Source organism: Pongo abelii, chromosome 13 (assembly GCF_028885655.2).
Source record: "Pongo abelii isolate AG06213 chromosome 13, NHGRI_mPonAbe1-v2.0_pri, whole genome shotgun sequence".
Taxonomy (NCBI): Eukaryota; Metazoa; Chordata; class Mammalia; order Primates; family Hominidae; genus Pongo; species Pongo abelii.
In genome coordinates this window covers 128,277,851-128,305,058 of record NC_071998.2, presented here as the reverse complement: position 1 = coordinate 128,305,058, position 27,208 = coordinate 128,277,851, and the positions used below count along the sequence as shown (strand labels likewise).

Genomic DNA, 27,208 nt, shown 5'->3' with positions numbered 1-27,208 from the left:
TAACATAAAAGAAATATGTTACCAGTGTTAGGAACCAAGATTTGCAACATTAAAAAAAGGTAAGAGAGGCCAGGCACAGTGGCTCACGCCTGTAATCCCAGCACTTTGGGAGGCCGAGATGGGTGGATCACGAGGTCAGGAGTTCAAGACCAGCCTGGCCAAGATGGTGAAACCCTGTCTCTACTAAAAATACAAAAATTAGCTAGGTGGAGTGGCAGGTGCCGGTAATCCCAGATACTCAGGAGGCTGAGGCAGAGAACTGCTGAACCCAGGAGGCAGAAGTTGCAATGAGCCGAGATTGTGCCACTGCACTTCCACCCTGACAACAGAGCGAGACTCCGTTTCAAGGAAAAAAAAAAAAAAAAAAAGGGCCAGACGCAGTGGCTCACGCCTGTAATCCCAGCACTTTGGGAACCGAGGCGGGTGGATCATGAGGTCAGGAGATCGAGACCATCCTGGCCAACACGGTGAAACCCCGTCTGTACTAAAAATACAAAAACAAAATTAGCTGGGCGTGGTGGCAGGTGCCTGTAGCCCCAGCTACTCAGGAGGCTGAGGCAGGAGAATGGCGTGAACCCGGGAGGCGGAGCTTGCAGTGAACAGAAATCTCACCACTGCCCTCCAGCCTGGGTGACAGAGCAAGACTCTGTCTCAAAAAGAGATAAGAGAAAATCCCAAGCACGCCACACACATTAGAAACACCTGAGCGCACTCTCAGCATTCTCCTCTGGAACCGGCCAGGGGGCACAGACAGCCCCAGGAAACCCTGCACATAGATGCAGACCCTATATGTCAGCCTGCACTGAAGGGCCAGAGCTCCACGCCTAGACAAGACTGCCCTGAGGAAGCAGGTGGGGCCCAGGAGATTCATTCTCGGAGAGCCTGAAAGGCCCCTCAGTCTGAAGATGAGGCCCTGTGAACATCAAAATAAAGAGGCAATGGGCCGGGGCAGTGGCTCACGCCTGTAATCCCAGCACTTTGGGAGGCTGAGGCAGGTGGATCACCTAAAGTTGGGAGTTCAAGAACCAGCCGGACCAACATGGAGAAACCCCATCTCTACTGAAAATACAAAATTAGCTGGGTGTGGTGGCGCATACCTGCAATCCCAGCTACTCAGGAAGCTGAGGCAGGAGAATCGCTTGAACCCAGGAGGCAGAGGTTGCAGGCTGCAGTGAACCGAGATCACGCCATTGCACATTGCACTCCAGCCTGGGCAACAAGAGCGAAACTCCGTCTCAAAAAAAAAAAAAAAAAAAAGATGGGATGGATGAAAATGTACCCCATGCACAGAGAAAGCCCCGTGTTCACAGTGATGGGTGGGGACAAAGCCCACCAGACACCACTGCGCTGCATGGGCACCCGTCTTCGTCTTTCACTCTGGAAACAAAGTCTCAAGGAAAGAATCACCTCCTAACTCCTCTGTACAACCCCCTCAGGACAGACAAGGGCTGACGCAGACTGGGGCACATGCAGAGGGCACCTCTCGGGGGCACCTCCAGGCCCCACCAGCAGGGGACACAGCCTCGCAGACACGGGCCCCAGGCAGGCGTCCTAGCCTCTGAAGGGGGCATGGCAGCAGCCACAGCCTCTATGGCGCTCCAGTCTCCAGGTGAAGGGAAAGGACGCTTTCAGACAGCACTCGGCCAAGCTCACAGTGCGGGACAGACAAGTGGAAAGAGGTGAGGAGACAGCCCTGTCCCGTCCCCCAGCCCGACCCGTTTCAGGACTTGGGCTGTGACCTATATTTAAACAGAAGCAAACCAGAAAGACAGACATACACCTGTCAGGCTGAGCTCGCGGGTGGGCTCAGCCAGCCTGACCCCTCCTGTAGCTGCCCAGATGGGGACTGCCACCTGCGGAAGCCTCCACATCTGACCTCTGACACACGGAGCAGGTGCCACCTCCCCTTCCAGAGATTCAGCCTCTCTGGACGAGCTACCCTCACCTCCAACAAGGGAGGCAGTTTGGGAAAATGTCTCCACGCATATTATTTCCCAGCTTCCTTTCCTAAAGGTGTCATCTGCAGCAGTTAACTCTCAACTGGGAAAGAAGCCATTTTCCTGAAAGAAGTAAGGACGCCAGGGACGAAGTTCTGCCAGGCGAGCCACCAACGTTTCACGGCTGTGGCGGCAGACCAGACTAGGGCGCCCAGTCTCCACCCCGACCGCTTGCTGCAAACACTCAGCTTCAAAGTCAGCACCAACATTTCTCATAAGCAGCACATGGAGGGTGATGAGAACTTTAATGTTTCATTTTCAGGATAACTGGGAAGTGACTTGCCGAAAAGTAAGCAGCTTGTGTACCCTGGAGGACGAGGAAGAGGGCTCGGGACTCAGCCACCTGGTCCCCGGCCCACTCAGGAGAGCGGCCGCCACCCTGAACGCATCCATGACCCAACGTTACGGGGGCTTTGCACTGCTGTTCCTTTGGGTACAAAGGTCATAACCTGCCCCACCCCCACCCACGGGACCCTCATGTCCAACACATGGGCCCCACCCTGTGGTCCTCCAAGGAGGTGAAGGACACTCACCTTCTCCCGGGGGATCTTCTTCTTGCCGCAGCCGTCACAAGTCAAGGGGAACTTAGGGCAGACCTCGTGGTGCGCCTTCAAAAGAAGCGATCGGGAGCGTGAGGGTGGACACCAATGCCAGGCACGGGTGGCAAGCGGGGGTGGAGGGTGGCACACAGTGCTCAGGCTGGGCAGCACCGAGGGGCCGCAGGAGCACGTGGTCACCCTCGAGCCTTGCAGGACGGTGCTCCTCCCAGGCAGGATCCTGCCAGCACCACCTAGGAGCCTCGGAGATCTTAACGCTTTGTTTGTTCTGCCAGCTCCAGGGCAATGCGAGGGAGACCCAAGCCACCAGAGAAGATTTGGAAGCCAGTGAAATAACGGCCCCAGTGAAGATGGGGAAACACTGCTCCCGCTGGGAGGGGAGGCCGGTGGGAGGGCCTGGCGGATGGGCAGGGCTGGCTGTGTGCGGGACGTCTCCAAGACAGACCCTGATATGTTGCTGCAGAGGGCTTGGTGCCCCAGATGTGCTCTGGTCAGGCCCATCCATCTGACAGTTTACAGGGAAGTGCGGACGGGTCAGTGAAGTGGGGCTCCTGAAGGACAAGAGCCCAGGAAAAAAGATGCCATGGGCCCCAGAGGCAGAGAGAGACCCAGAGACATTTCCACCAAAGGCAGAAACCCTGTACAGATCGTGATTCAGAAACACCAAGGCAAAGACAGACAATAGGGACACAGACACAGGCTGCAGGCCGTGTGAACAGTCACAGCTACATCTCAGACATGGCGTTAGCAACTGTAGCTCTGTGCACCGCAGAAATGCGTTCTCACCAACGCTTCGGGGAAGACGAAGTCAGACTTGAGCAACTGTCTCGGGGGCAAAGCCCAGGCCTGGCGAGGACGGACGCACACCCACCACTGCACTCTCTACCTGATGCATTTAGACTTTTCTAAGACAAAAATGCTTTTTTAAAATTTTTTTATTTTCTTTGAGACAGAGTCTCGCTCTGTTGCACAGACTACTGTGCAGTGGTACAGTCTCAGCTCACTGCAACCTCTGCCTCCTGGGTTCACGCCATTCTCCCGCCTCAGCCTCCTGAGTAGCTGGGACTGCAGGCGCCTGCCACCACGCCCAGCTAATTTTGTTTTTGTATTTTTAATAGAGACGGGGTTTCACTACGTTGCCCAGGCTGGTCTTCAACTCCTGACCTCGTGATCTGCCCGCCTCAGCCTCCCAAAGAGCTGGGATTACAGGCGTAAGCCACCACGCCCAGCTTACAAAAATGCTTTTGAAAGGCCTCAGCATTAACTTGACTCCCACTTCCAGTTCTGCCGAGAAACATCCCCCGCGTGTCTCCAGGGAAAGGGCTAAGGCGGTGGAAGGAGTGCCAAGGGGCTGACGTGGCCCCAGCGGCCAGCATGCAGCTCCCCAGCTCAGCCCCGCACGGCTGCAGCCACACAGGCTGCCGCTCCACCCCACGCACCTTCACGTCCGCTCCGCAGCAGGGCGCCCGGCAATGCCGGCAGCTCAGGCTTCTCTCTGGGCACTCGTGCTCCAGGTGGCGCTCCTTTTCACCAAGGCGGACCAGGCCTTTGCACGCGGGACATTCGGTCAGCATGAGTGGGCAGCGGCCTTCGTGGCAGCTCTGGCAACAAAAGGAGGAAGCGTCAGGAGAACTCGCGTGGGACATTCGGGCAGCCACAGCTTCACCCGGGGACACCAGGCGATGTAGCACTGGCTTGGTGTCCGCATGCTGGTCCTGGGAGCCGCCCTCTGCAGGTAGCTCTCAGGGCTCCCACAGGTGGGAGGGCAGGAGGAGATCGGATCGGTGTGTCCTCGTCTCCACTCTCTTCACCGCACACTGAGCTGAGGGGATGCTCTGTCATGGGGGTCTCTGTGTGGGTGCCTTGCCACCACCAGGCTCCCCGATCTGCCCCCTGAAACAGCCAAGTGCACAGTCCCTGCTCTGCGCCAGCGGGTCCCTGCCACACACACTGGCTCCTAACCGAGAAAGCAGGCCACGCTCTTGCTCTGATGACCAAGCACAACGCGGTCCAGGCTGAGTCTTGCCAGTCCCGGCCCCATCCTCATTGCAGGTGGGAGGCGTGAAGAGGCAGGGAACACGCACAGGAGATAGCATGAGGGCGGCTGGCCTCTGCCTCCAGCACCAGGAAGCCAGCAAAGGCCTGAGACACAAGCCCACCAGGCCAAGGTGCCAGGAGCTGGGCCTGGGGCAGGCTGGTTCTAGCTGCATAGCACATGCATTGGAAAGGGCCTAAGCTGCGAAGAAGACAGGCGAGGGCCAGTGACACACAGGAAGGTCACTCAGGCACCTACACGTTCCCACACACTGAGCCACCCATGAGCTGGGCAGAAGCCCTGCCCTCCTGGAGCTGACAACCTGGTAGAGTGACCACCGGTGCCAGAACACCAGGGAAGGCAGGCAGTAGAGGCAGGGCTGGGGAAGGTGCCACGAGATGCAGACTGCAGACTAGGGAAGTGGGAGCCGTTGCTGCAGGCTAAGCGTCAGGCGAGGCAGAGGACTGTGGACGTCCACAGATGGCCAGAGTGGCAAGGGAAAAGGACACAGAGGGAAAGGAGGCGGTGCCGGCTCCTTGCCACACCCAGGCCAGGAAGAATCAAGAATGTAGGATGCAGAACCCAGCCACCTCTCCAGCCCACTGCTGCCCCAGGCAGGGCTTCCCGGTCTGTCTTGAGGGCTCTGCCCGAATGTGAGGGGTCGGGACAGCAAGGTGATGGGACATGGCTGAACCCTTCCAGGACTGCCTGGCAGCTGCGCTTCTCACAGACTCTAAGGTTGGGAAGCCGCAAGTCATAGGAAGAACAACGGGGTGGCAGGCACTACAAAGGTGCTAGCGGAACGGGAGAGAGGACCGGATTCAGGATGTGTCTGGGGAGCCACGTGGCCCTGCTGGCAGACTGAATGTACCGCTTACAGGGACACAGAGAAGTCAAGGAGGACTCTCAGGCCTCTGGCCCAAGCCACAGGAGGTCCCACTCGCCTCTACAGGGGGCCGGTGAGGTGCAGAAATAAAACTAAACAAGGCTCGTTTTTTGAGACAGGGTCTCACTTTGTCACTGATATGGTTTGGCTGTGTCCCCAACCAAATCTCATCTTCAATTGCAGCTCCCATAATCCCCATGTGTTGTGGGAGGAGCCCGGTGGGAGGTCATTGAATCATGGGGTGGGTTTTTCCTGTCCTGTTCTCATGATAGTCAGTCTCATGGGATCTGATGGTTTGATAAAGGGCAGTTCCCCTGCACACGCTCTCTTGCCTGCCGCCATGTGAGACTCCTTTCTCCTCCTTTGCCTTCCTCCATGATTGTGAGGCCTCGCCAGGCATGTGGAACTATGAGTCCATTCTTTTTCTTTATAAACTACCCAGTCTCCAGTATTTCTTCACAGTAGTATGAAAATGGACTGATGCAGTTACCTAGGCTGGAGTGCAGGAGTGAGAATACAGGTCACTGCAGCCTTGACCTCAGCGCCCACATAGCTGGGACTACAGGTATACAGGCACGCACCACCACTCCCAGCTAAATTTCTTTGTATTTTTGGCAGAGCCATCTTCTTTTTTTTTTTTTTGAGATGGAATCTTGCTCTGTCGCCCAGGCTGGAGTGCAGTGGTGCGACCTTGGCTCACTGCAACCTGCAACCTCCGCCTCCTGGGTTCACGCCGTTCTTCTGCCTCAGCCTCCCGAGTAGCTGGGACTACGGGCGCCCTCCACCACACCCGGCTAATTTTTTTGTATTTTTAGTACAGACAGGGTTTCACTGTGTTAGCCAGGATGGTCTCGATCTCCTGACCTCGTGATCCACCTGCCTTGGCCTCCCAAAGTGCTGGGATTGCAGGTGTGAGCCGCCGTGCCCGGCGGTAGGGCCATTTTGCCCAGGCTGGTCTTGAACTCCTGAGCTCAAGCAATCTGCCCACCTAAGCCTCCCAAAGTACTGAGATTACAGGCATGAGCCCCTGTGCCTGGCCAGAGTTAAACATTTCTTTTGGGAGAAGTCTGCTATGACTGGGAACAGAGAAAGGGAATGGAAGTCAAAGGAACACGGAGTTGAAAATCCGCTAAGTTTCTTGAATCATGATAAACATAAAATGTATCATCTTAACCATTTTTAAGTGCACAGTTCTGTGGTATTAAGTACATTTCATTGATGTTATGTAACCATCACCACCATCTACCTCCATAACGCTTTCCATTGTAGAAACCTGAAACCCTGTCCCTGTTAAACCTTAACTCCCCATTCCCCTCCTCCAGCCCCCAGCACCATCTACTGGCTCTCAATTTGATCACTCCGGGAACTCTGTCAGTGAATTCATGCAGTATTTATCTTCTTGTGCCTAGCTTAGCTCATTGAGCACAACACTAAGTTTTGAGACAAGAGAGACTAGAGCATATTCTGTACCAATGGGCACAACCTGGAGAGAGGAGGACAACATGCTGACAGGAAGGTTCCTGAGAGGCCAGGGCAGCAGAGGACCTGGCTGCGGGCCGTTCAAGGGGTGGGGAGTGGGGAGTGGGGGGTCAGCAGCTGAGAGCTGGCTACAGCTCAGGAGCCCCAAGTGACTCAGGAAAGGTTAATGCTACTTCCCCCCCGAGAGAGGAGACCCTGCTCTGCACAGCACAGGCACTTGGGCTGGCTTCCATTCAACCTCCCCGGGGAGTGTTCCTCCCAAACCTTCATAAAGGCACAGCAACTACTCCTTAGAGGCGCCCCAGGGCACACAGGCCCAGCCCTCCAAGACCTCCAGCGGCACTGGCCCAAGCTGAACCTGCTAAAGGAACCAATTCCCTGAACCCAACAGCCTTGCACTCTGCTACCCACTGATGGGACGGGTCCCAGCCCTTGGCCACACTAGTGTGTAACAAGCCAGTGTCAAGCTGAATCAAAGAGGAGCCTCAGCAACTATTATGGCTTTTATGAAGCAACTATTCTGGCTTATGAAACAAAAACGAAAGCACAAATAGTCAATGTTCTTAGATTTAATTAAAAGACTGTTCTTTAGGCCAGGCGCGGTGGCTAACGCCTTGTAATCCCAGCACTTTGGGAGGCCGAGGCGGGTGGATCACGAGGTCAGGAGATTGAGACCATCCTGGCTAACACGGTGAAACCCCATCTCTACTAAAAATACAAAAAAAATTAGCCGGGAGTGGTGGTGGGCACCTGTAGTCCCAGCTACTCGGCAGGCTGAGGCAGAAGAATGGCGTGAACGTGGGAGGTGGAGCTTGCAGTGAGCCGGGATCGTGCCACTGCACTCCAGCCTGGGCGACAGAGAGAGACTCCATCTCAAAAAAATAAAAAATAAAAATAAAAAAGACTGTTCTTTAAAACTTAATAAAATGGCCGGGCACAGTGGGTTCCCACCTGTAATCCCAGCACTTTAAGAAACCAAGGTGGGAGGATCACTTGAGCCCAGGAGTTCGAGGCTGCAGTGAGCTATGATCCCACCACTACACGCTAGCCTGGGCAACAGAGCAAGACTCTATTTTTAAAAACAGTAATAATAATAAAATGCTCATAGGTGAAATGATATGACACCTTCATTTGCTTTAAAATAAGCCAGAAAAGAAAAAATACGTGTGGGGGGTTGAAGGGCTGAAAGCAGGCTGGCGAAGGCTGGCTGGTGCTGTGGGGCAGTGTGCAGGTGCTGCGGGGCAGCATGCAGGCTTGTGGGGCAGCGGCACGCCTCTACTCTCAGCCTCACTGCTCAGATGCGCTGCATGCGCGAAATGTCAAAAATAAAACCTTTCTTGGCTGGGCGCGGTGGCTCACACCTGTAATCCCAGCACTTTGGGAGGCCAAGGCAGGCGGATCACAAGGTCAGGAGATCAAGACCATCCTGGCTAACACGGTGAAACCCCATCTCTACTACAAATACAAAAAAACTAGCCAGGACTGGTGGGGGGCGCCTGTAGTCCCAGCTACTCAGGAGGCCGAGCCAGGAAGAATGCTGTGAACCCGGGAGGCGGAGCTTACAGTGAGCTGAGATCGCACCACTGCACTCCAGTCTGGGCGACAGAGTGAGACTCTCTCAAAAAACAACAAACAAACAAAACCTTTCTCTTGGCACTCGGTACTTGAAATCCCCAGTGGGACCAGGGTTGTCCTGCAGCAGATACATCTACACCAGCACCATCTGTCTCAGTCTTCTCCCCACCCACAGTGGACACAGTTAAAAAAAAAAAAAAAAAAAAATCAATATTTATTCAGCCAGAATTCAAACTAAACATTTGACGCAAATACAGTCGTCATCCCTCTGAATGTCACTAGAATGTCCATGAGGCCGAGCATACTTGGCTTTTCCTGGCCTTTCCGCTGCTTGTGCAGCCAGCCTATGTCCTCTCTGGAAAGTCTCCCCGCACCCCCGCACCCAGCTGCCAGAACGAGTAGCTCAGGGGCCCGCTGGGGAATTCAGTTCTGCTATTAGCACTCGGCAAGCACTCCATTAACATTTACCTAAAGTTTTAAAATCATTCGATTTGGCCAGGTGCAGTGGCTTATGCCAGGAACCTCAGCACTTTGGGAGGCCAAGGTGGATGGATCACTTGAGGTCAGGAGTTCAAGACCAGCCTGGCCAACATGGTAAAACCCCATCTCTACTAGAAATACAAAAAATTAGCCAGGTGTGGTGGCAGGCACCTGTAGGCTGAGGCAGAAGAATCGCTTGAACCTGGGAGGTGGAGGTTGCAGTGAGCCGAGGTCACGCCACTGCACTCTAACCTGGACAACAGAGCAAGACCCTGTCTCAAAAAAAAAAATAAATAAATAAATGAAATCATTCAGTTCCTAGAAAGGCATCATTGCAAACGACAAACATTCAAAAGCTAAGCAGGATTTTCCCCTTTTCCAATAAAGTTCTGAGCATCAAGGAGGAAAGGCAGCCTTAGCCTCAGAAATGTGTTCACAATAAGGCCCCAACTAGCAGCACACTCCGAGCAACCAGAGAGCAAAGAGAGGTGGCTCTGAGGGGCAGAGCTACGCCTGCAGAGCTGGCTCCCAACTGTACAGACAGGGGTTGATTTCTGTCCCCATGTGTGACATTTACAGCCAGTGAGAGGTTTGATCAATAAAATCAAAGGCCACAGCCAAGCTATTCCAGAGCAGTGCCCGCCCCTCCCACATGACGAAACCCGGCTCCTCTCAGGGACTTTCCAGAGCTCTCAAAGGTGCAGCCAGGGACTTTCCACCCTGCGTGCCTGCAGGACCGCGTGGCGCCCCAGGCCAGGGCTGGCTATAGTCCCTGGCCCTCAGCCGGAGGCCCTCATAATTGTCAATGTTGCATCCCATGAGCCTGGAGGTGGCAGAGACCCCAGAGGACTCAGGGTCCAGTGCAGAGCTGGGAACTATTATCCCACCTGTCCCCCAGGCACTCCTCAGTCCTCTCAAAGGGTGGCATGGCGCATAGCACCCCTAACTCCCTGCAGCCAGCTGGTACCCCAACCCTCCCAGGGAGACCCTGACCCTGGGCCACCTCCCCAGGGAGCCATCTCTCTTGCAGACAGCACTGGGCAATGACCAAGCTGCGTCTCTTTCGAGGAGCAGGGAGTGGGGTGTACGACGCCATGCACCACAGCTGTTTGTGCAGCAGAGCCACACAGGAGCCTAGAAAGCTTTGCATCGCACGTCGTGGCTGGGGGCCGTCTGGCATCTCTGCCCACAGAGGTAGGAGTCTCACTCTAGGGCAGTGCCCTGGAGCTACCGCTCCACTTCCAGGATGCAATCCCCGTGCTAGGGAGGAAAGCACATCTTGTTCACCCCAGATACAGCTGGGGCGGTTCTTCTGAAAAAACGAAACTTGGAGCCCAAAGACCACAAAGCAGAGTCTGTCAAAAGATCGAGGGAGGCGTGGCTAGGCTCACATGGCAGGGAGCGGGAGAGGAGAAACCCACAGTAATGCAGGTCCAATTCCAACCCAGCCGGCAACACCCCAGGGTCCAGCTGAGCAGGAGATCGCAGCCCCAGCCTGGGCAGGAAGCTCCCCTAAGTGCAGAAAGCCAGGATTCCGAGCAAACAGCCCTCACAGCCTCACCAACCTGGGGCTGGACTGGATGGCATCAAGGTACTGCCTCACTTTGAGATTCCAATGTATGACTCAGTACTCACTGAACAATGACCCCTGCCCCCTCCATTCTACTTCCTGTACCCATGGATTTGATGACTCTAGGGGTGTCACCTAAGTGGAATCAGAGGATCTGTCCTTTGGTAACTGGCTCATGTCACTCAGCAAACTGTCCTCAGAGTTCATCCCTGGGGAGTGTGTGTCCGAATCGCCTTCCTTTTTAAGGCTGAATCATATCCCACTGTGTGCACAGATCACACTTCCCGTGTTTATCCATTCATCCGTGGACACTGGGCTGCCTCTACCTTTGGGCTCTGTGGACAGTGTTACTCTGGGAATCCTGTACAAGGATCCCAGAGAGAAACCTCTTAAAAGGCATTCATTACGACAAGAAGGAAGACTGCATAACTTGGCGAGCCGTAGAGGCCTCGACTAGCTCTCTCGGCACCTCCTGGCCTCTACACTACAAGTGAAGTTTCCAAATACCTAAAAGGTGATGTGAGAATCACACTGAAATCCCCAGTGTGCCAGTGCAGGAAGGCAAGCCCACCTTGCCCAGCACACAGGGACAAACCACGGCCAAGTGAAGTGCGGGCCACTGCCTATGTTGCTATGACCACAGGACAAGGGTGTCCATTATTTCTGCAATTTCCAGTGTCAACGCAATTCAAAATAAGCAATCCTTTGTGGACACAAGAGACACAACAAAAACCCCCACCAAACTTGAAAGCTGCAGGTCCTGGTGCACAGCGATCTCCCCTTCATTCCCAGGAAACACTACTGCTTAGATAACCATGGCATTCCCAGGGCCCACACAGGCACCTCCAACCCTCATAGCCACCCCACAATGGTGGGATCCTGCACCCCCATCGACAGACAAGAAACCTGAGGCACAGAGAGGGTAAGTACCTCGCCCAAGGTCACACAGCCCAAGCTCCGTGGTGCAGGTCTGTGCTCTGCACTACTTGAGTTTCTAAATGGACATACTCTAAGGAGCAGCTCCGTCTCTTCCTCCACAGACATCAGACAGGCTTCAGCCCCAGTGAGAGGAACGTGCAGGACAAGGTCGTAACTGCTTGGGGAGCGTGGGCTTCTGTCGCCATGCCACACGCAGGCGTCTTTACCTCGTATTCTTTCAGGGTCCCCTTCCAGGTGCACCCATCACTGGGACAGACGGCCGGCAGGCTCTCCACCTCCCTGCGGGCAGCATTATCTGGGAAGGCCTGGGGAGAGGAACATCCCTCGGGTTAAACCTCCTCCCAGCCTCCCTGCTACAACCGAGGAACACAGACCACGCGTCCAAACCAACCAACACTGCCTCACGTCGCCTTTCCAGGCCACTCCAGGAGCAGAGGATGACTCTCTGATTCCTTTTTATTTTTGGACTCACCTTGATGCCAAAGTTTCCAGACCCTAAACTTCCGGAGTCTGCTAAGGGACAACCTCTGGCTGCCCTTTTTTCTTTTAAAGGAGGGGTCTCACTTTGTAACCCAGGTTGGAGTGCAGTGGCATGATCTTGGCTCACTGCAACCTCCGCCTCCCAGCCTCAAGCAATCCTCCCACTTCAGCCTCCCAAGTGGCTGGGACTATAGGTGTGCGCCACCACACCCAGCTAATTTCTTGTATTTCTGGTAGAGATGGGGTTTCACCACGTGGGCCAGGCTGGTCTCGATCTCCTGACCTCAGGTGATCCACCCACTCTGGCCCCGCAAAGTGCTGGGATTACAGGTGTGAGACACTGAGCCCGGCCCCTGCTAAGTTTTTTGCTTTTTGTAGAGACAGGGTCTCACTATGTTGCCCAGGCTGGTCTCAAACTCCTGGACTCAAGCAATCCTCCTGCCTGGGCCTCCCAAAGTGCTGGGATTACAGGTGTGATCCACTGTGCCCAGCCCCACCCATGTTGTTAAAGGAAATTAAGACATTTTCTGTTCAACATTTTTAGCTTCAAGACATTTTACTTACCGAACTGCTTTCTAAAATAGAAATGCCTTCTTCATATATGCCCTCGTGAACACAGGCAGCACAGTTCTGAGGCCCAGAGCTAGTGGGGAAAAAAGGCAAAAAAAAAAAAAAAAACCCCACTGTGAAACCTAATGCAAAAAATAAACGAACACCATTTGCTTCAGTTCAAAAACCTACCTCCACACCACAGTTTCTTTAAACTTTCTCATCTTTAGTGAAACCAACAGCAGGCAAATGTTAACAGGACATATTTTAAACCCCAGTATTCACAGTACACTGTTTTCATCATTCCCTGTTTGTGAGGAAGGTGCGCCTGAACCGCCAAGGACACCTACTGCAGTAACTCAGGTATTGCCAGCTCTCCCGACAGGCCGAGCTGCTGCCGATATGCAGAGGCCACACCTCTCAGACCACTCACTGCAAGGAAGGCGGCTGTCTTAGCTGCCTAGAGCAGCCAAAAAGTGAGCAGTAGGCGGCACTTTAAACTTTCCAGTACTCACATTAAAAATAATAAAAAGGTGAAATTAACTGTAACGATGTACTATATTTAACCCCATGTATCCAAAATAGTATTTCAAATTGCTATTTTAAAATTATTAATTTTACATTCTTTGTGGTAAACCTCTGAAATCCAGGGAGTATCGATAACTGGAGCACATCTAGGCTGGACCCAGCTCTGCCAGGAGCTACCAGGCTGGGCAGCGTGGCTCTAAAACCAGCCTAGCCTACCTGCCTCTCCTCCCAGCCTGTGGGCCCCATGTACCTGAGGATGCTGGCCAAGCAGAAGGAGCAGTACCGGTGGCCACACTGCGCCTGGAAGGGCCTGCGGAGGACGTTTCTGCAGGCGGAGCACAGGTACTTGGCTTCCAGCTTGGTCCCCAGGAGGGTCTTGGAGAAGCCGGGCTGTAGCAACTCCAGGGAGCCAGGGGGGGTCACGCTAGCTGCAGCCATGAGAGCTGTGACCCCCGAGAACGACAAAGCCCTAAGGAAGAACACACAGCACGTTACACCTCAATTCCAGAACAGTCCTCGAGAGAAAACCAAACCAATGGTGATCAGTAGCAGGCGATAGTGAGGGGCCGGGTCCCCACTGACCTGTGGTCAAGACTCAGAAAAGCAGAATCGCAGAGCTTCAGGGAGCCTTGGAGACCCTCTAGTCCCATCTCCCGCCACTAGTATGGAAACTCAGGCTCAGTGAGGGTGGGGACCACACGGCTGGCATCCACACACCCAACCCACAGCTCCGAAGAGGCACAGATGCATGGGCTTCTTGCCACGCACACCCACCTCCCCAGCTAGGGGAACAGGCTACCTTCCTGTTAACACTAACGGTCAGAGGTTCTCAAGGCTCTAGGCCCTTCGGTATCCCCCATGGTTCCTGCAATAAGCATGTTTTAGAGTGGTGGATGCCTTCTGAAATACATCTTACCAAACCCACTGGGCAGGAAACGCCTGCCTGCCGGCACTCAGGCCCTAAAGGCACTCAGGAGAGAGCCATGCCGCCAGACCAGCCCCTAGAGCAGGAATGTAGCACACCTGGGGCTGGCTAGTGCACTCCCTTTAGCTACCACGGGTTCCCCTCCAGCCCCTAGAGCAGGAATGTAGCACACCTGGGGCTGGCTAGTGCACTCCCTTTAGCTACCACGGGTTCCCCTCCAGCCCCTAGAGCAGGAATGTAGCACACCTGGGGCTGGCTAGTGCACTCCCTTTAGCTACCACGGGTTCCCCTCCAGCCCCTAGAGCACGAATGTGGCACACCTGGGGCTGGCTAGTGCACTCCCTTTAGCTACCACGGGTTCCCCTCCAGCCCCTAGAGCAGGAATGTGGCGCACCTGGGGCTGGCTAGTGCACTCCCTGTAGCTACCACGGGTTCCCCTCCAGCCCCTAGAGCAGGAATGTGGCGCACCTGGGGCTGGCTAGTGCACTCCCTTTAGCTACCACGGGTTTCCCCTCACTTCAGACAATGCACATGGCCTTCAGAGCCCTCCATGTACCAGCCCTGCCCTGGCACCTTGCTGTCCACTAGAACTCAGTAAGCCCCACCAAGGCAGCCACAGATGGCCTCAGCGCCCTGCACCATGTCCTCTCCTTCCGCCTCTCTAAGCACCAAGGCCACCACCGATGGCCTCAGCCACTCAGTGCCATGCCCACTCTTCCTGCCTCTCTGAGCATCGTCCAGCCAATCCCTGCACCTCACCCTTCCTTTTGGATTAACTGCAGCTCTTCCTCCCTCAGCGTCCCGTGCAGAGACTCCACTGGGCTCTGCTCTCCTTACAGAGCATCCCCAGCTGGGTTTCTCTCACCCCTTCCCATCATGGAGCCCCTGTTGTGCAGGAACCTCAGGAAGGGGCCTGGTCAGGGTTGGGCTGATGCTGAGGACAGAGGAAGGGAACAATGAGGATGCCTAGAACCATTCACTGGGCAGAGTGAGCAGACAAGGAGAGCGAGCAGTCACCTGGCACACCAAGCATTTCCTTGAGGTCTCTCTCTCTCTCAACGAACTACAACTCTCACGCCTGTAATCTCAGCACTTTGGGAGGCTGAGGTGGGAGGATCATGAGGTCAGGAGTTCGGGACCATCCTGCCTAACACGGTGAAACCCCGTCTCTATTAAAAACACAAAAAATTAGTCGGGCGTGGTGGCAGGCGCCTGTAGTCCCAGCTACTCAGGAGGCTGAGGTTGCAGTGAGCCAAGATCGCGCCACTGCGCTCCAGCCTGGGTGACAGAGCGAGACTCCGCTCAAAAAAAAAAAAAAGGGGGGAGACAGGCACTCGGTGCCCCACAACCCTGTAAGCGGTTTGGGTAAAGCTTGAGTCCAAAGACTTCAAAGCTTCTGGCTGAAGTGAAGTTTGTTCACACATGCTGGCCCCATCAAGCACCAGGAACTTCCACGGCACAGACACCCAAGAGAACAGACTCGAAACACAACCGGACAGCAACCAATGGAGCTCCCCAAGTAGCAACAGGTAGCTGCAGATTAGAAAGGCAGACCCATGCATCTCCACAGCCTCACACCCAGAACCAGGGCCAGGCATGAGGACCCGAAACACACCGCTCCTTCGCAACAGCCTCCAGCGCCTTCTTGCGGTCCCCATGGGGGCACGTGTCACCTGATGCTCACCTGCCATGCTCCCCCTTCCAAAAGCAGCCTGAGGGCCAGGGCTAGCTCTAAGTATGCTCTGACCCCAGTCCCAGCCCCTGAGAGCCAGGGAGAGGAGGTGGGAATTGGGATCATCTCTCTAGCAGGGAAGCAGTCTTGATTCAGGGAACTGGGGACAGCTAGAGAGGGACTTCCACTGGGGGTGGGGGGGCTCATTCCTAGAAGGTGGACTCCAGGCAGAGCAACCTGGGAAAGAGGTGGAGGAAGGACAGGGGCATGGTGTCGGCTCAGATCCCCAGGAGGCAGCCCAGGGAGGCAGGGACTGACAGGCAGGCCCTGGCCTAAGGGTGGAGGGCAGCCTCCAGAGTCCTCTCCCAAGAGGGCAACCTGGGGTGGCATTTTATTTACTTAAGCAATGACTTCTCAGAACCATTCCTTTTTTTTTTTTTTTCCCTTAAACACAGTCTTACGATCTGTCACCTAGGCTGGAGTGCAGTGGAGCAATCTGTCACTGCAACCTCCACCTCCTGGGTTCAAGCAATTCTCATGCCTCAGCCTCCCAAGTAACTGGGACCACAGATACACGCCACCACAGCCGGCTAATTTTTTGTATTTTTCAGATGGGGTTTCACCATGTTGGCCAGGATGGTCTTGAACTCCTGGCCTCATGTGATCCACCAACCTTGCCCTCCCAATGTGCTGGGATTCCAGGTAGGAGCCACCGTGCCTGGCCCATTCCAACATTTAAATGACAAATGCATTTCCCTTTCTTCTCCAGGAAGGACAGTAGATGCTGACTGCTCTGTGCCTGGACAACAGCCCCAAGATGGGGGCCTTGCTGTCCTACTTGAGCCTGACTGATGCCTCCAGGCAGGCTGTTAGGTCAGCTCAGCCACAGGTCCTAACACTGCACACCTGCTCTGCTGTCCTTCCAAGGCCCAAGTTGCCAAAAGAGTGTCCCGGAAGCCTTGGGTCACTTGCCTCCTCAAAGCAGCATGGACCCACCCACCAGGCAGAACGGCAGCAGGAAGGCTGTGGCCCCAGCAGTGAGGAAAACGAAGCGCCACTGTGTGCCCCTGACATGGCGGCGTGGGTCACCTGGCCCCAGGGCTGCTCGCCTGAAAGGGGCTGACCTCTCCCAGCAGGCCCAGGACCGGCAAGTCTTGGATGGACCCAAGAGGCCAGAGCACTGCTGAGGCCCTTCTCTCCTCCTCTCACCTCTGCCCTGGTTGCTGTGCCAGAAAGAGGTCTTCCCAGCTCTCAGGACCGCTCCACCATTCACCAGGGACTCAGCCAAACCCAGGAGGCTTTCATTTTTCTTTAGAAACAGGGGTCTCACTATGTTGCCCTAGCTGGAGTACGCTGTCTATTCACAGGTGTGATCATTGCACACTACAGGTTGGACGTCCTGGGCTCAAGCGATCCTCCCGCCAGTTTCTCCAGTGGCTGGGACTACAGGTGAGTGCACCTCCATGCCCAGCTATCCAGGAGGCTTTCTGAGCCCATTCCTTGTCCAATCACAGGCCAATCCCACTGGCTCTGCCTCCATGCTGCCAGCACTAGCCCCTTCTCTGGCCCCGACCCTGCTCTCTGCTCCTCCTTCATACCCACAATAGGGCACCCCTCACTGAGGGCTCCCCAGGAACATCCTGGGCACTCAGAAGGAAACCCAGCCACTGGGTTTAGCCCCATCTGGCCTTGTCCCCCACCATCCTCATGATGCCCCTAATCCCCCTGCTCTCCTCTGTTCCCTTAACACCTTTGCCCTGTTTGGAAGAGCCCCGGTGCTGGTCCCTATGGATCTGCACACCTGCCCCTTGGCAACCCCGAGGTTGGCCTAAGAAGCCTGCACCCAGGACAAGGCCTAGCAGCCTTCCGAGACTTGCCTCCAACTCCCATGTAATGTCCCCAGATCTCAAAAAGTGGAAGGAAAGTTTACCTGTAAACCCCTGAAAAAGGGCCACTACCAGCCGGGCGTGGTGGCTCACGCCTGTAATCCCAGCACTTTGGGAGGCTGAAGCAGGCAGATCATGAGGTCAAGAGATCGAGACCATCCTGGCCAACATGGTGAAACCCCATCTCTACTAAAAATACAAAAATTAGCTGGGCATTGTGGTGTGTGCCTGTAATCCCAGCTACTGTGGAGGCTGAAGCAGGAGAATTGCTTGAACCCAAGAAGCAGAGGTTGCAGTGAGCTGAGATCATACCACTTCTTCACTCCAGCCTGGGCGATGCGGCAAGACTCCATTTCAAAAAAAAAAAAAAAAAAGGCCAGGCGCAGTGGCTCACACCTGCAATCCCAGCACTTTGGGAGGCCAAGGCAGGAGAATCATGAGGTCAGGAGTTTGAGACCAGCCCGACCAACATGGTGAAACCCCATCTCTACTAAAAATACAAAAATTAGCCGGGCGTGGTGGCGCACGTCTGTAATCCCAGCTACTCAGGAGGCTGAGGCAGGAGAATCGCTTGAACCCGGGAAGGAGAGGTTGCAGTGAGCCAGTATCGCACCACTGGACTCCAGCCTGCGCATTGCAGCGAGACTCCGTCTCGAAAAAAGAAAAAGTAAAAAAGAAAAAGGGTCACTACCACACAGACCCCGAATAGGAGGTGCTTTTTAAGTCAGAAAAACTTAGGCCCCAAGACAACCACCCTCAGCTCCTTCTGCAAACATTCCTTCTGCAAACATTCCCCGAAGTTTCCTTGACCTGGCTCACCAACGGAAGCACATTCCAAGTGTCTTCCCCAGACGGTGCACCAACCCTGCAGACCCATGGGGCCGGCCCCTCTAATCCTCTACAGGAGAGACACATGGACTGCCAAAACTGACGCCGCGTACAGGACTGGGGAATGCAGAAGGCAGCAACCTCATCCCTGACCTGCGCTCACTGGCCTGAATAGGGCTGACTCTTGAGAAACTGTGACGAGACTGTCAGTCACCTGTCTGCCCCCCAAAGCCAGCAGTGGTGTGCTTTCAATCCCAGCTTCTGAATCTGTAATTTAGTGAGACCTTGCATTCGTGTGGCACTTCAGAGTTCAGAAAACATGCTTATAACCTAAACTTACTCCTCCAACCACCCAACAGAAGGGACGCTGGGGCTCTGCCTGCCCAGTGCTCAAGGTCCCTCAGTGGGGAGGCCACACCTGTTTCTCCCTCTTTCTCGAAGGTGGGTGCACCTGCTCCTGGGGGCAGCAGAGCTATGCGGATGTTCCGGAGCTCACAGATGCACACCAGCCGTGGCAAACTGAGGTGGGAGCCTGCTCACCAGGACTGCACCCTCAGTGCACATTTATCATGACATGTGGAGACGTGCTACATACACGTACATCACTAAAAGGTTCACAGAACTACACTTAGTCTTCATGAGAGGCATTCTGAGTGTTCTATTTCTTTTGTTCTGGTCAGAAGCTATCCCATTGATTTCATGAGCCACTAATGGTTTATTTATTTATTTATTTGAGACAGAGTCTCACTCTGTCGCTCAGGCTGGAGTGCAACGGTGTGATCTAAGGTGCAACCTCCACCTCCCAGGTTCAAGCGATTCTCCTGCCTCAGCCTCCCGAGTAGCTGGGACTACAGACGCCTGTCACCATGCCTGGCTAATTCAAGCGATTCTCTGGTCTCAGCCTCCCGAGTAGCTGGAACTACAGACGCCTGTCACCACGCCTGGCTAATTTTTGTATTTTTAGTAGAGACAGGGTTTCACCATGTTGGCCAGGCTGGTCTCAAACTCCTGACCTCAGATAATCTGCCCACCTCAATCTCCCAAAGTGCTGAGATTATAGGCATGAGCCACTGTGCCTGGCTGAGCCACTAACAGTTTAAAAAGGTTTAATGGTTTTAGAACAAAGTGGCTTCTAACCCACTTTGGACAAAGAAATTTTCTACTTTTAAATATTATTGGTTTTTAAGCCACATTCTTTTTATTTTTTTTGAGACGGAGTCTTGCTGTCGCCCAGGCTGGAGTGCAGTGGCGCGATCTTGGCTCACTGCAACCTCCACCGTCCAGGTTCACGCCATTCTCCTGCCTCAGCCTCCCGAGTAGCTGGGACTACAGGCACCGGCCACCACGTCCAGCTAATTTTTTGTATTTTTTAGTAGAGACAGGGTTTCACCATGTTAGCCAGGATGGTCTCGATCTCCTGACCTCATGATCTGCCCACCTCGGTCTCCCAAAGTGCTGGGATTACAGGCGTGAGCCACTGTGCCCGGCCTTAAACCACATTCTTTAGGACAAAATCCTATTTTATACTTGTTATAAGATGTTAAATAGGATATAAAATGTGAAGAACCCTATGAGTGCAGTCATGCCAGTGTATGAATGGGGTAAGAAGGTAAAATAAAGGATCGTTTTGCTAGGGTAGACAGATTCAGAATGGGCCGGGCACGGTGGCTCATGCCTGTAATCCCGGCACTTTAGGAGGCTGAGGTGGGTGGATCACCTGAGGTCTGATGTTCGAGACCAGCCTGACCAACATGGAGAAACCCGTCTCTACTTAAAATACAAAATTAGCCGGGCGCAGTGGCTCACGCCTGTAATTCCAGCTACTCGGGGGGCTGAGGCAGGAGAATCGCTTCAACCTGGGAGGCAGAGGTTGCAATGAGCCAAGATCGCACCACTGCACTCCAGCTTGGGCAAAAAGAGCGTAACTTCGTCTCAAAAAAAAAAAAAAAAAAGATTCAGGGTGAGCCTTCTTTTTTCCCAATGTCACTGAAGAGTGTCCTGGTGCATCTTTCAGACAAAGCTTTATTCTTTTCATATCGACATTCCTCCTAAATGCGCTCTTGAAGGTGGAGAGACAGAGGTGCGCCCTCCCTGCCCTAGGCATGCCTGTCAGACATAAAAGAACCACGAAAATGGGCCAGGCATGGTGGCTCACACCTGTAATCCCAGCACTTTGGGAGGCCGAGGTAGGCAGACTGCTTGAGCTCAGGAGTTCAAGACCAGCCTGGGGAACATGATGAAACTCTGTCTCTACCAAAAACACAAAAAATTGGCTGGGTGCGGTGGCTCACACTTGTAATCCCAGCACTTTGGGAGTGCCGAGGTCGGTGGATCACCTGAGGTCAGGAGTTCAGGACCAGGCTGGCCAACATGGTGAGATCCTGTCTCCACTAAAAATACAAAAAATTAGCCAGGCATGGTGGTGCAAGCCTGTAAGCCCAGCTACTCCAGAGGCTGAGGCAGAAGAATCGCTTGAACCTGAGAGGCGGAGGTTGCAGTAAGCTGAGATTGTGCCACTGCACTCCAGCCTGAGCAAGAGTGACCCTCTGTCTCAAAAACAAAACACACACAAAAAAAGCAAATCTAAAAAATACAAAAAATGAGCCAGGTGTGATGGCATGCATCTGTGGTCCCAGCTACTCAGGAGGCTAACGTGGGAGGATCACCTGAGCGCAGGAGGAGGAGGGTGCAGTGAGCCGAGATTCACAACAAAGAGCATGGCCTCCACCACCGGCAGACACTCCTCACAGACACGGCCTCACGTGGCCATCGTGATGTCCTGACACAGCTGGAAGGTCGGGGGTCATTATTCCTGCTTCCAAATGAAAACACAACCCCAGACAGCCAGGCTACGGCAGGCAGCCCGGTCGAGGGACCCTGAGGTCCCACTGATGCCCACACTACACTCTGGGGTTCTTTGTGCTTAGAGATTCCTTAAACATTTTATTTGAATCTCATTCATAAATACATTTTAAGAACTAATGAAAACCACCCGGAAGGCTCAAAAGTGCTACAACAAGATTTTAGCACACTTCTGACAGTGCCCCAATTTGCTCACACGTTGGAATCCAACTTCCACTGTGCCTAGCACTTACCAGAACCTCCTCCGGCTTAGACTAGGGAGCTCTCAATGGCCTACACAGGAGGCAGGAGGGAGTGAACTGAACACCATGGTCACCTGAACCAGACACACAGACTGAGACCTGGTACGTGGCCGGACGGCATGGGCTGCTCTTGCTTTCTGCACGTATCATAAGAGATGTGAGGGGTCAGCTAGGAGCGATTCAATCTGAAAACGAACAATGTGCTGCTGGTTTTTTCAGGCTTCCACATCAGTTTTACTTTAAAACTCCCAATTCTATCAGGTAAGTCGGCTAAAAACAAAAGTGCCACCCCCGTGGTGACCGATTGAACGAGCATGCGGGGGGGACTCTCACACATGCGGTGACCGACTGAATAAGTGTCCGGGGTGGGGGGAACTCTCACACATGTGGTGACCAACTGACACAGTGGCTTGCACCTGTAATCCCAGCTACTTGGGAGGCTGAGATTGGAAGATCACTTGAGGCCAGGAGTTCGAGACCAGCCTGGGAAACATAACAAGACCTCAGGTATAAAAATAAAATAACAAAAAAGTTAAAATGGCAAAGAAATGTCAAGAACAGGTTTTAAGGCCAGGCGTGGTGGCTCATACCTGTAATCCCAGCACTTTGGGAGGCCAAGGCAGGTGGATCACCTGAGGTCAGGAGTTCGAGACGAGCCTGACCAAAGTGGAGAAACCCTGTCTCTACTAAAAACACAAAAATTAGCCGGGCATGGTGGTGGGTGCCTGTAATCCCACCTACTCTGGAGGCTGAGGCAGGAGAATCGCTTGAACCTGGGAGGCAGAGGTTGCAGCAAGGCAAGACCGTGCCATTGCACTCCAGCCTGGGCAACAAGAGCGAAACTCTGTATCAAAAAAGAAAAAAAAAAAGGCCAGGCGTGGTGGCTCACACCGGGCAACAGAGCGAGACTCCGTCTCAAAAAATAAAACAAAAAAAACACACAAACAAAAAAAGAAAAAAAAACAAACAAGTTTTAATGTAAAAAAGCCCCTCCGCGGTGGCTCACACCTGTAATCCCAGCACTCTGGGAGGCCGAGGCGGGCGGATCACGAGATCAGGAGATAGAGACCATCCTGGCTAACACAGTGAAACCCCGTCTCCATTAGAAATACAAAAAATTAGCTGGGCGTGGTGGCGGGCGCCTGTAGTCCAGCTACTCGGGAGGCTGAGGCAGCAGAACCCAGAAGGCAGTGAACCCAGAAGGCAGAGGTTGCAGTGAGCCGAGATCGTGCCACTGCACTCCAGCCGGGTGACAGGGCAAGACTCCCCTCCACGGGACAGTGGGAGGCATCTGGCACCCTTGTTGCTGGTAGGGCTGAGCTGTGTGTTCCCTTCACAACGGGACACCCCCACAAGAAATCAGAGGCCTTCACTAAGCTGGAGTCATCATGCAGCTGAGACCTGACATCCTGACTCTGGTGTGTGAACACGGTTTGGTGGCATCGGTGACTCTCAAAAGGACAAGCTGTATTGTTACAAAAGTCAAACACTGCCCAAACCATGACATCAAATCAGATATGGGTGCAGCCTGGCTGCTGGAGGGGTCACCTAGTTGCCGCAAACGTTTGGGTTCAACCCAGGCCTTGCCCTTCTCACAAGCAGACTCCAAGATGCCCCAAATGCTGGAGATTCAAACTTCCTCAATTCATGTCTCCACCAACAGCGTATAACTGCTTCATACAATACTGGACTCCACGTAAGAGTTCACTGGGTGGCACCCGATTCTTTTTGAGATGGAGTCTCGCTCTGTCACCCAGGCTGGAGTGCAGTGGCGCGATCTCGGCTCATTGCAAGCTCCGCCTCCCGGGTTCACGCCTCAGCCTCCGGAGTAGCTGGGGCTTCAGGCGTCATGGCACCCGATTCTAACCTACTTCTATAAAAGCCCATCTGAGTAATATTCAGGAACATTTATCTGCATGCAGCCACGAATATGAGGCCCTCCAAATACTAGAAGTTAACTTTAAAATTGTAATTTCATGGCCAGGTGCGGTGGCTCATGCCTGTAATCCTGGTACTTGGGGAGGCCGAGGCGGGTGGATCACCTAAGGTCAAGAGTTTGAAACCAGCCTGGCCAACATGATGAAACCCCATCTCTACTAAAAATACAAAAAATTAGCCGGGCGTGGTGGTGCACGCCTGTAATCCCAGCTGCTCGGGAGGCTGAGGCAGGAAAATCGCTTGAACCCAGGAGGCGGAGGCTGCAGTGAGCCGAGATCGAGCCACTGCACTCCAGCCTGGGCAACAAGACCAAAACTATCTCAAAAAATAAATAAATAAAATTATAATTTTATATGTAACCCCATCTTTTTCAGGCTCAAAAGAATACCAAATAGAAGCCTGATAACAACCTAAACTCCTAACAATTGTTCATACAAAAGTATCAGAAGCAAGCGTTGCAGAAGAAGAGCTCTTGAACCTTACAAGTGTCCACCCATTAATACATTTAGTTCCTCTTATTAAAAACTAGGGCTATTATCAGGGAGAGAGATTGAGTTACAGGGCAGTAATTCCGTCCCTTCAAGATCATATGGCACTTGACCCAGACAAGACTCCCTCCTCCTCCGAGCCCCGTCTTCACTGGCTGCCAGACACCCTACCCCCTGTCGGCCCTACACCGAGTGGGGGCTTGGTGCTCTTCTGCACTGACCCTCAGCCCTCAGGGCCTCAAAATGACAACTCCAAAATACCCAGCTCCGGCCCTGACCGTTCCCCTGACCCCAGGCTGCACATCTGGCCGCCTCCCGAGAGGCCATGGGCGCTGTGACTCCTTCATCTTGGCCTAGGAAGCACCAGCCTTCAGCTGCTCACGCCAGATTCTTGCAGACATTCCAACTCCTCTTTTTCTCGGCTCTACCTTCCACAAACATCCCCTGCTACTGCCAGGCCCCGGCCCCGGCCCCGGCCACCGCAGCCCATCCTCGCACTGGCTCCTTGCTGCCCCCGACCCTCCCAGCAGCCACAGGGACTTTTCACCCAGGCTCAGGCTGGGTCTCCCCAGCCACTCAGCAGGAAGGCAGCAGAGTCGGCTCCGCCCCCAGGCTCACTGGTCTTCCCCGACCCCTGGCTGGGGGGCGCTGGCAGCCTCAGGGGTCGGAGGCGCCCCTGACCCGCCCGAGCACGCAGCCGGGTGAGGGTGCGGGGCTTCGGGGACAAGAGGGGCCCACAACTGAGAGTGGAGGGGCGACAGGGCGCGGGGGAGCGGCTGACCCGGGGCGGGGCAGGGCCGGGTAGGCCGCCCACGGGCCTCAGGCGGTACTGGGAGCCGCGACCCCGCGCAAAACCCCGGACCGTGTCCCGGCGCTGCTCCGAGCACGGCCGCGCGCGTTCCCGAACTTTCCCGCGCCAGCCACGTTCGGACTTGGTTTCCGGCCCAGCAGCTCAGAGAAATCCCCTCGGGCGGGCCCCGCCCCCGCCCCGCGGCCTCCGTTGCCCCCACTCCCGCTCCTGCCCGGAGTCTCCCTGAGAGGTGCCCGCGCCTGCGCTCGACCCCGCACCCGACCCCGCGCCCGACCCCGCGCCCGACCCCGCACCCAACCCCGCGCCCGCCTCACCCAACGGTCACAGCGCGCCCGGAACTAAAGGCCCGCCCAGCCACCGCCCCCAGCGCCGCCGCCGCCGCCGCTCCGCCGAGGGCGCCTGACAGACGGATATGGGAGCCAACCAGCGAGCCCTCAGGAAGCCGTAGCGAGCGCCATTGGCCAGATACGCCCGGCTCCGAGCGCGCCTGACGGACTGACGCCGGAGCCAACCAGCGAGCCCGCAGGAGCCGCAGCGGGCGCCGATTGGTCGGCGCTGAGACGGCCCGGGTACCTAAGTCGCCCTCTGATTTTTCCTGAAAGAGCGCTCCGGGGCGCTGGTGCGGGGAGCTGGTGCGGAGCTGCGCTATAGGGTCCGCGTCAATTGGGTCCCTTCGCCAGGTGCCGCGAGACAGCGAGGCCCTTGCTTCCCCTCCCGTGGCCCCGGTGCGGAGACCCCTGCCGCACACCCGAGAGGTGAGCCGGGAGCCCAGGCCGGGCGACACCGGTTCCCACGAGGCGCGCGTCGCGCGTGGGACGCGGGGCCCTGGCGGGGCGGCCGCACCTGCCCGACACCTGCGGGTCCCTCCGCCTCCCCCGGTGCCGGGCGCAGAGCGGGGCCTCAATTTGAGTTACATTTATGAGAAACAGGACTAAAAGAATACTGCACACTTAAGTAAGGTATTAAGGATATGGGGTCTCCTTTTGGGGTGAGGTAATGCTCTGCAACCAGACAGTGGTGACGGCCGCCCGACATGGCCGGTGTGCTAATCTACTGGGTTGTGCACTTTATTTATTTATTTATTTTTTTGAGACGGAGGCTCACTCTGTCGCCCAGGCTGGAGAGCAGTGGCGCGATCTCGACTCACCGCAACCTCCGCCTCCCGAGTTCAAGCGATTCTCCTGCCTCAGCCTCCCGAGTAGCTGGGATTACAGGCGCCCACCACCACGCCCGGCTAATATTTGTATTTTTGGTAGAGACGAGGTTTCACCATGTTGGCCAGGCTGGTCTTGAACTCCCGACCTCAAGTGAAAACACAACCTATGGCCTCCAGACACTCAAACGAAAACAGTGGCCTTGGCGACCAAAACAGGGGCTGCCCTAGGAGTCCTGTGGGCTGCATGGGGGAGGCAGCACCGTCATCTGCCCAAGAGAACGGGAGCTGCAGCAGGTTCTCTCTGGCGGTGCACGGGCTAGCACTGGACACACCACCTCCTCTCCAGCTAGCGTTTGGTGAAATGGAGACCTTTCCCCCCCGCTTTGCAGAGAAGGAAACGTTCACGGAGGTAAGTCTCCTCCAAGCATTCAGACCCTGAGACCACGGGACTCCTCAAGGATGGAATACACTGCAAAACAGGGCAGGCTTTGAAGTTACATAATTTACACGGGCCACGCTGTCCCCAGGCGCCAATGCCACATTTCATATATGTTACTTGGTTTGCAGTTGGAATTCCCCTCCGCCCCAAACCCACATTCCTGGGACAGCAAGGCCTTGAGATGGAACTCAGGAAGCCATCGGATTCCATCAACGTCATCACCCCTGAGTTTGCTGCAAGCAGCCATGGAAATGTTCCAAGTCCGCACCTACAGGCTCAGTGAAGTTGCTCAAGCCCAGTAACTAACTGAGCTCTCAGATGTAAGGAGGCGTCTCCTCCTGGCTGCATCTGGGAGGCTCAAAGCTGTCCTGAGTCTGCAGCACCCAGCTCGGGATGAAAAAGGGTTCCCGTGGCAGTTCATGCCTATAATCCCAGCACTTTGGGAGGCTGAGGCGGGAGGACTGCTTGAGCCCATGAGTTCAAAACCAGCATGGGCAGCATGGTGGAATCCCATCTCTACTGAAAAAAGGAAAAAAAATAAGCTGGGTGTGGTGCTGCACACCTGTAGTCCCAACTACTTGGAAGGCTGAGGCAGGAAGATGACTAAAGCTCAGGAGGTGGAGGTTGCAGTGAGCTGCGGTTGCACCACTGCACTCCAGCCTGCGCCATAGAGTGAGACCCTGTCTCTTTCTTTTTTTTTTTTTTTTTGATACGGTGTCTTGCTCTGTCACCCAGGCTGGAGTGCAGTGGTGCGATCTCAGTTCACTGCAACCTCTGCCTCCCGGGTTCAAGAATTTCTCCTGCCTAAGCCTCCGGAGTAGCTGGGACTACAGGCGCACACCGCCATGCCCTGCTATTTTTTTTTTTTTTTGTATTTTAGTAGAGA

At 54.7% G+C, this 27,208-nt stretch overlaps 1 protein-coding gene across 3 annotated transcripts in view; it reads right to left on the bottom strand.

Annotated features, from left to right (window-relative positions):
- The window catches only part of TRAF2 (TNF receptor associated factor 2), a 38,842-nt gene extending 13,736 nt beyond the window's left edge, over positions 1-25,106 (bottom strand). The window contains exons 1-6 of one of the 3 annotated variants that reach the window (XM_003777497.4): positions 25,042-25,106; positions 13,326-13,544; positions 12,563-12,641; positions 11,725-11,823; positions 3,994-4,155; positions 2,531-2,605 (exon numbers count right to left, since the gene is read on the bottom strand). In XM_003777497.4, the coding sequence (XP_003777545.2) occupies positions 2,531-2,605; positions 3,994-4,155; positions 11,725-11,823; positions 12,563-12,641; positions 13,326-13,513 (603 nt within the window). In that variant the 5' untranslated portion in view covers positions 13,514-13,544; positions 25,042-25,106. Of the gene's footprint in view, positions 1-2,530; positions 2,606-3,993; positions 4,156-11,724; positions 11,824-12,562; positions 12,642-13,325; positions 13,545-13,657; positions 17,902-25,041 lie in introns of those variants that run through there. The other 2 variants (XM_054521240.2, XM_054521241.2) reach the window with 2 other exon arrangements.
- Between the last annotated feature and the right edge of the window lie 2,102 nt (positions 25,107-27,208).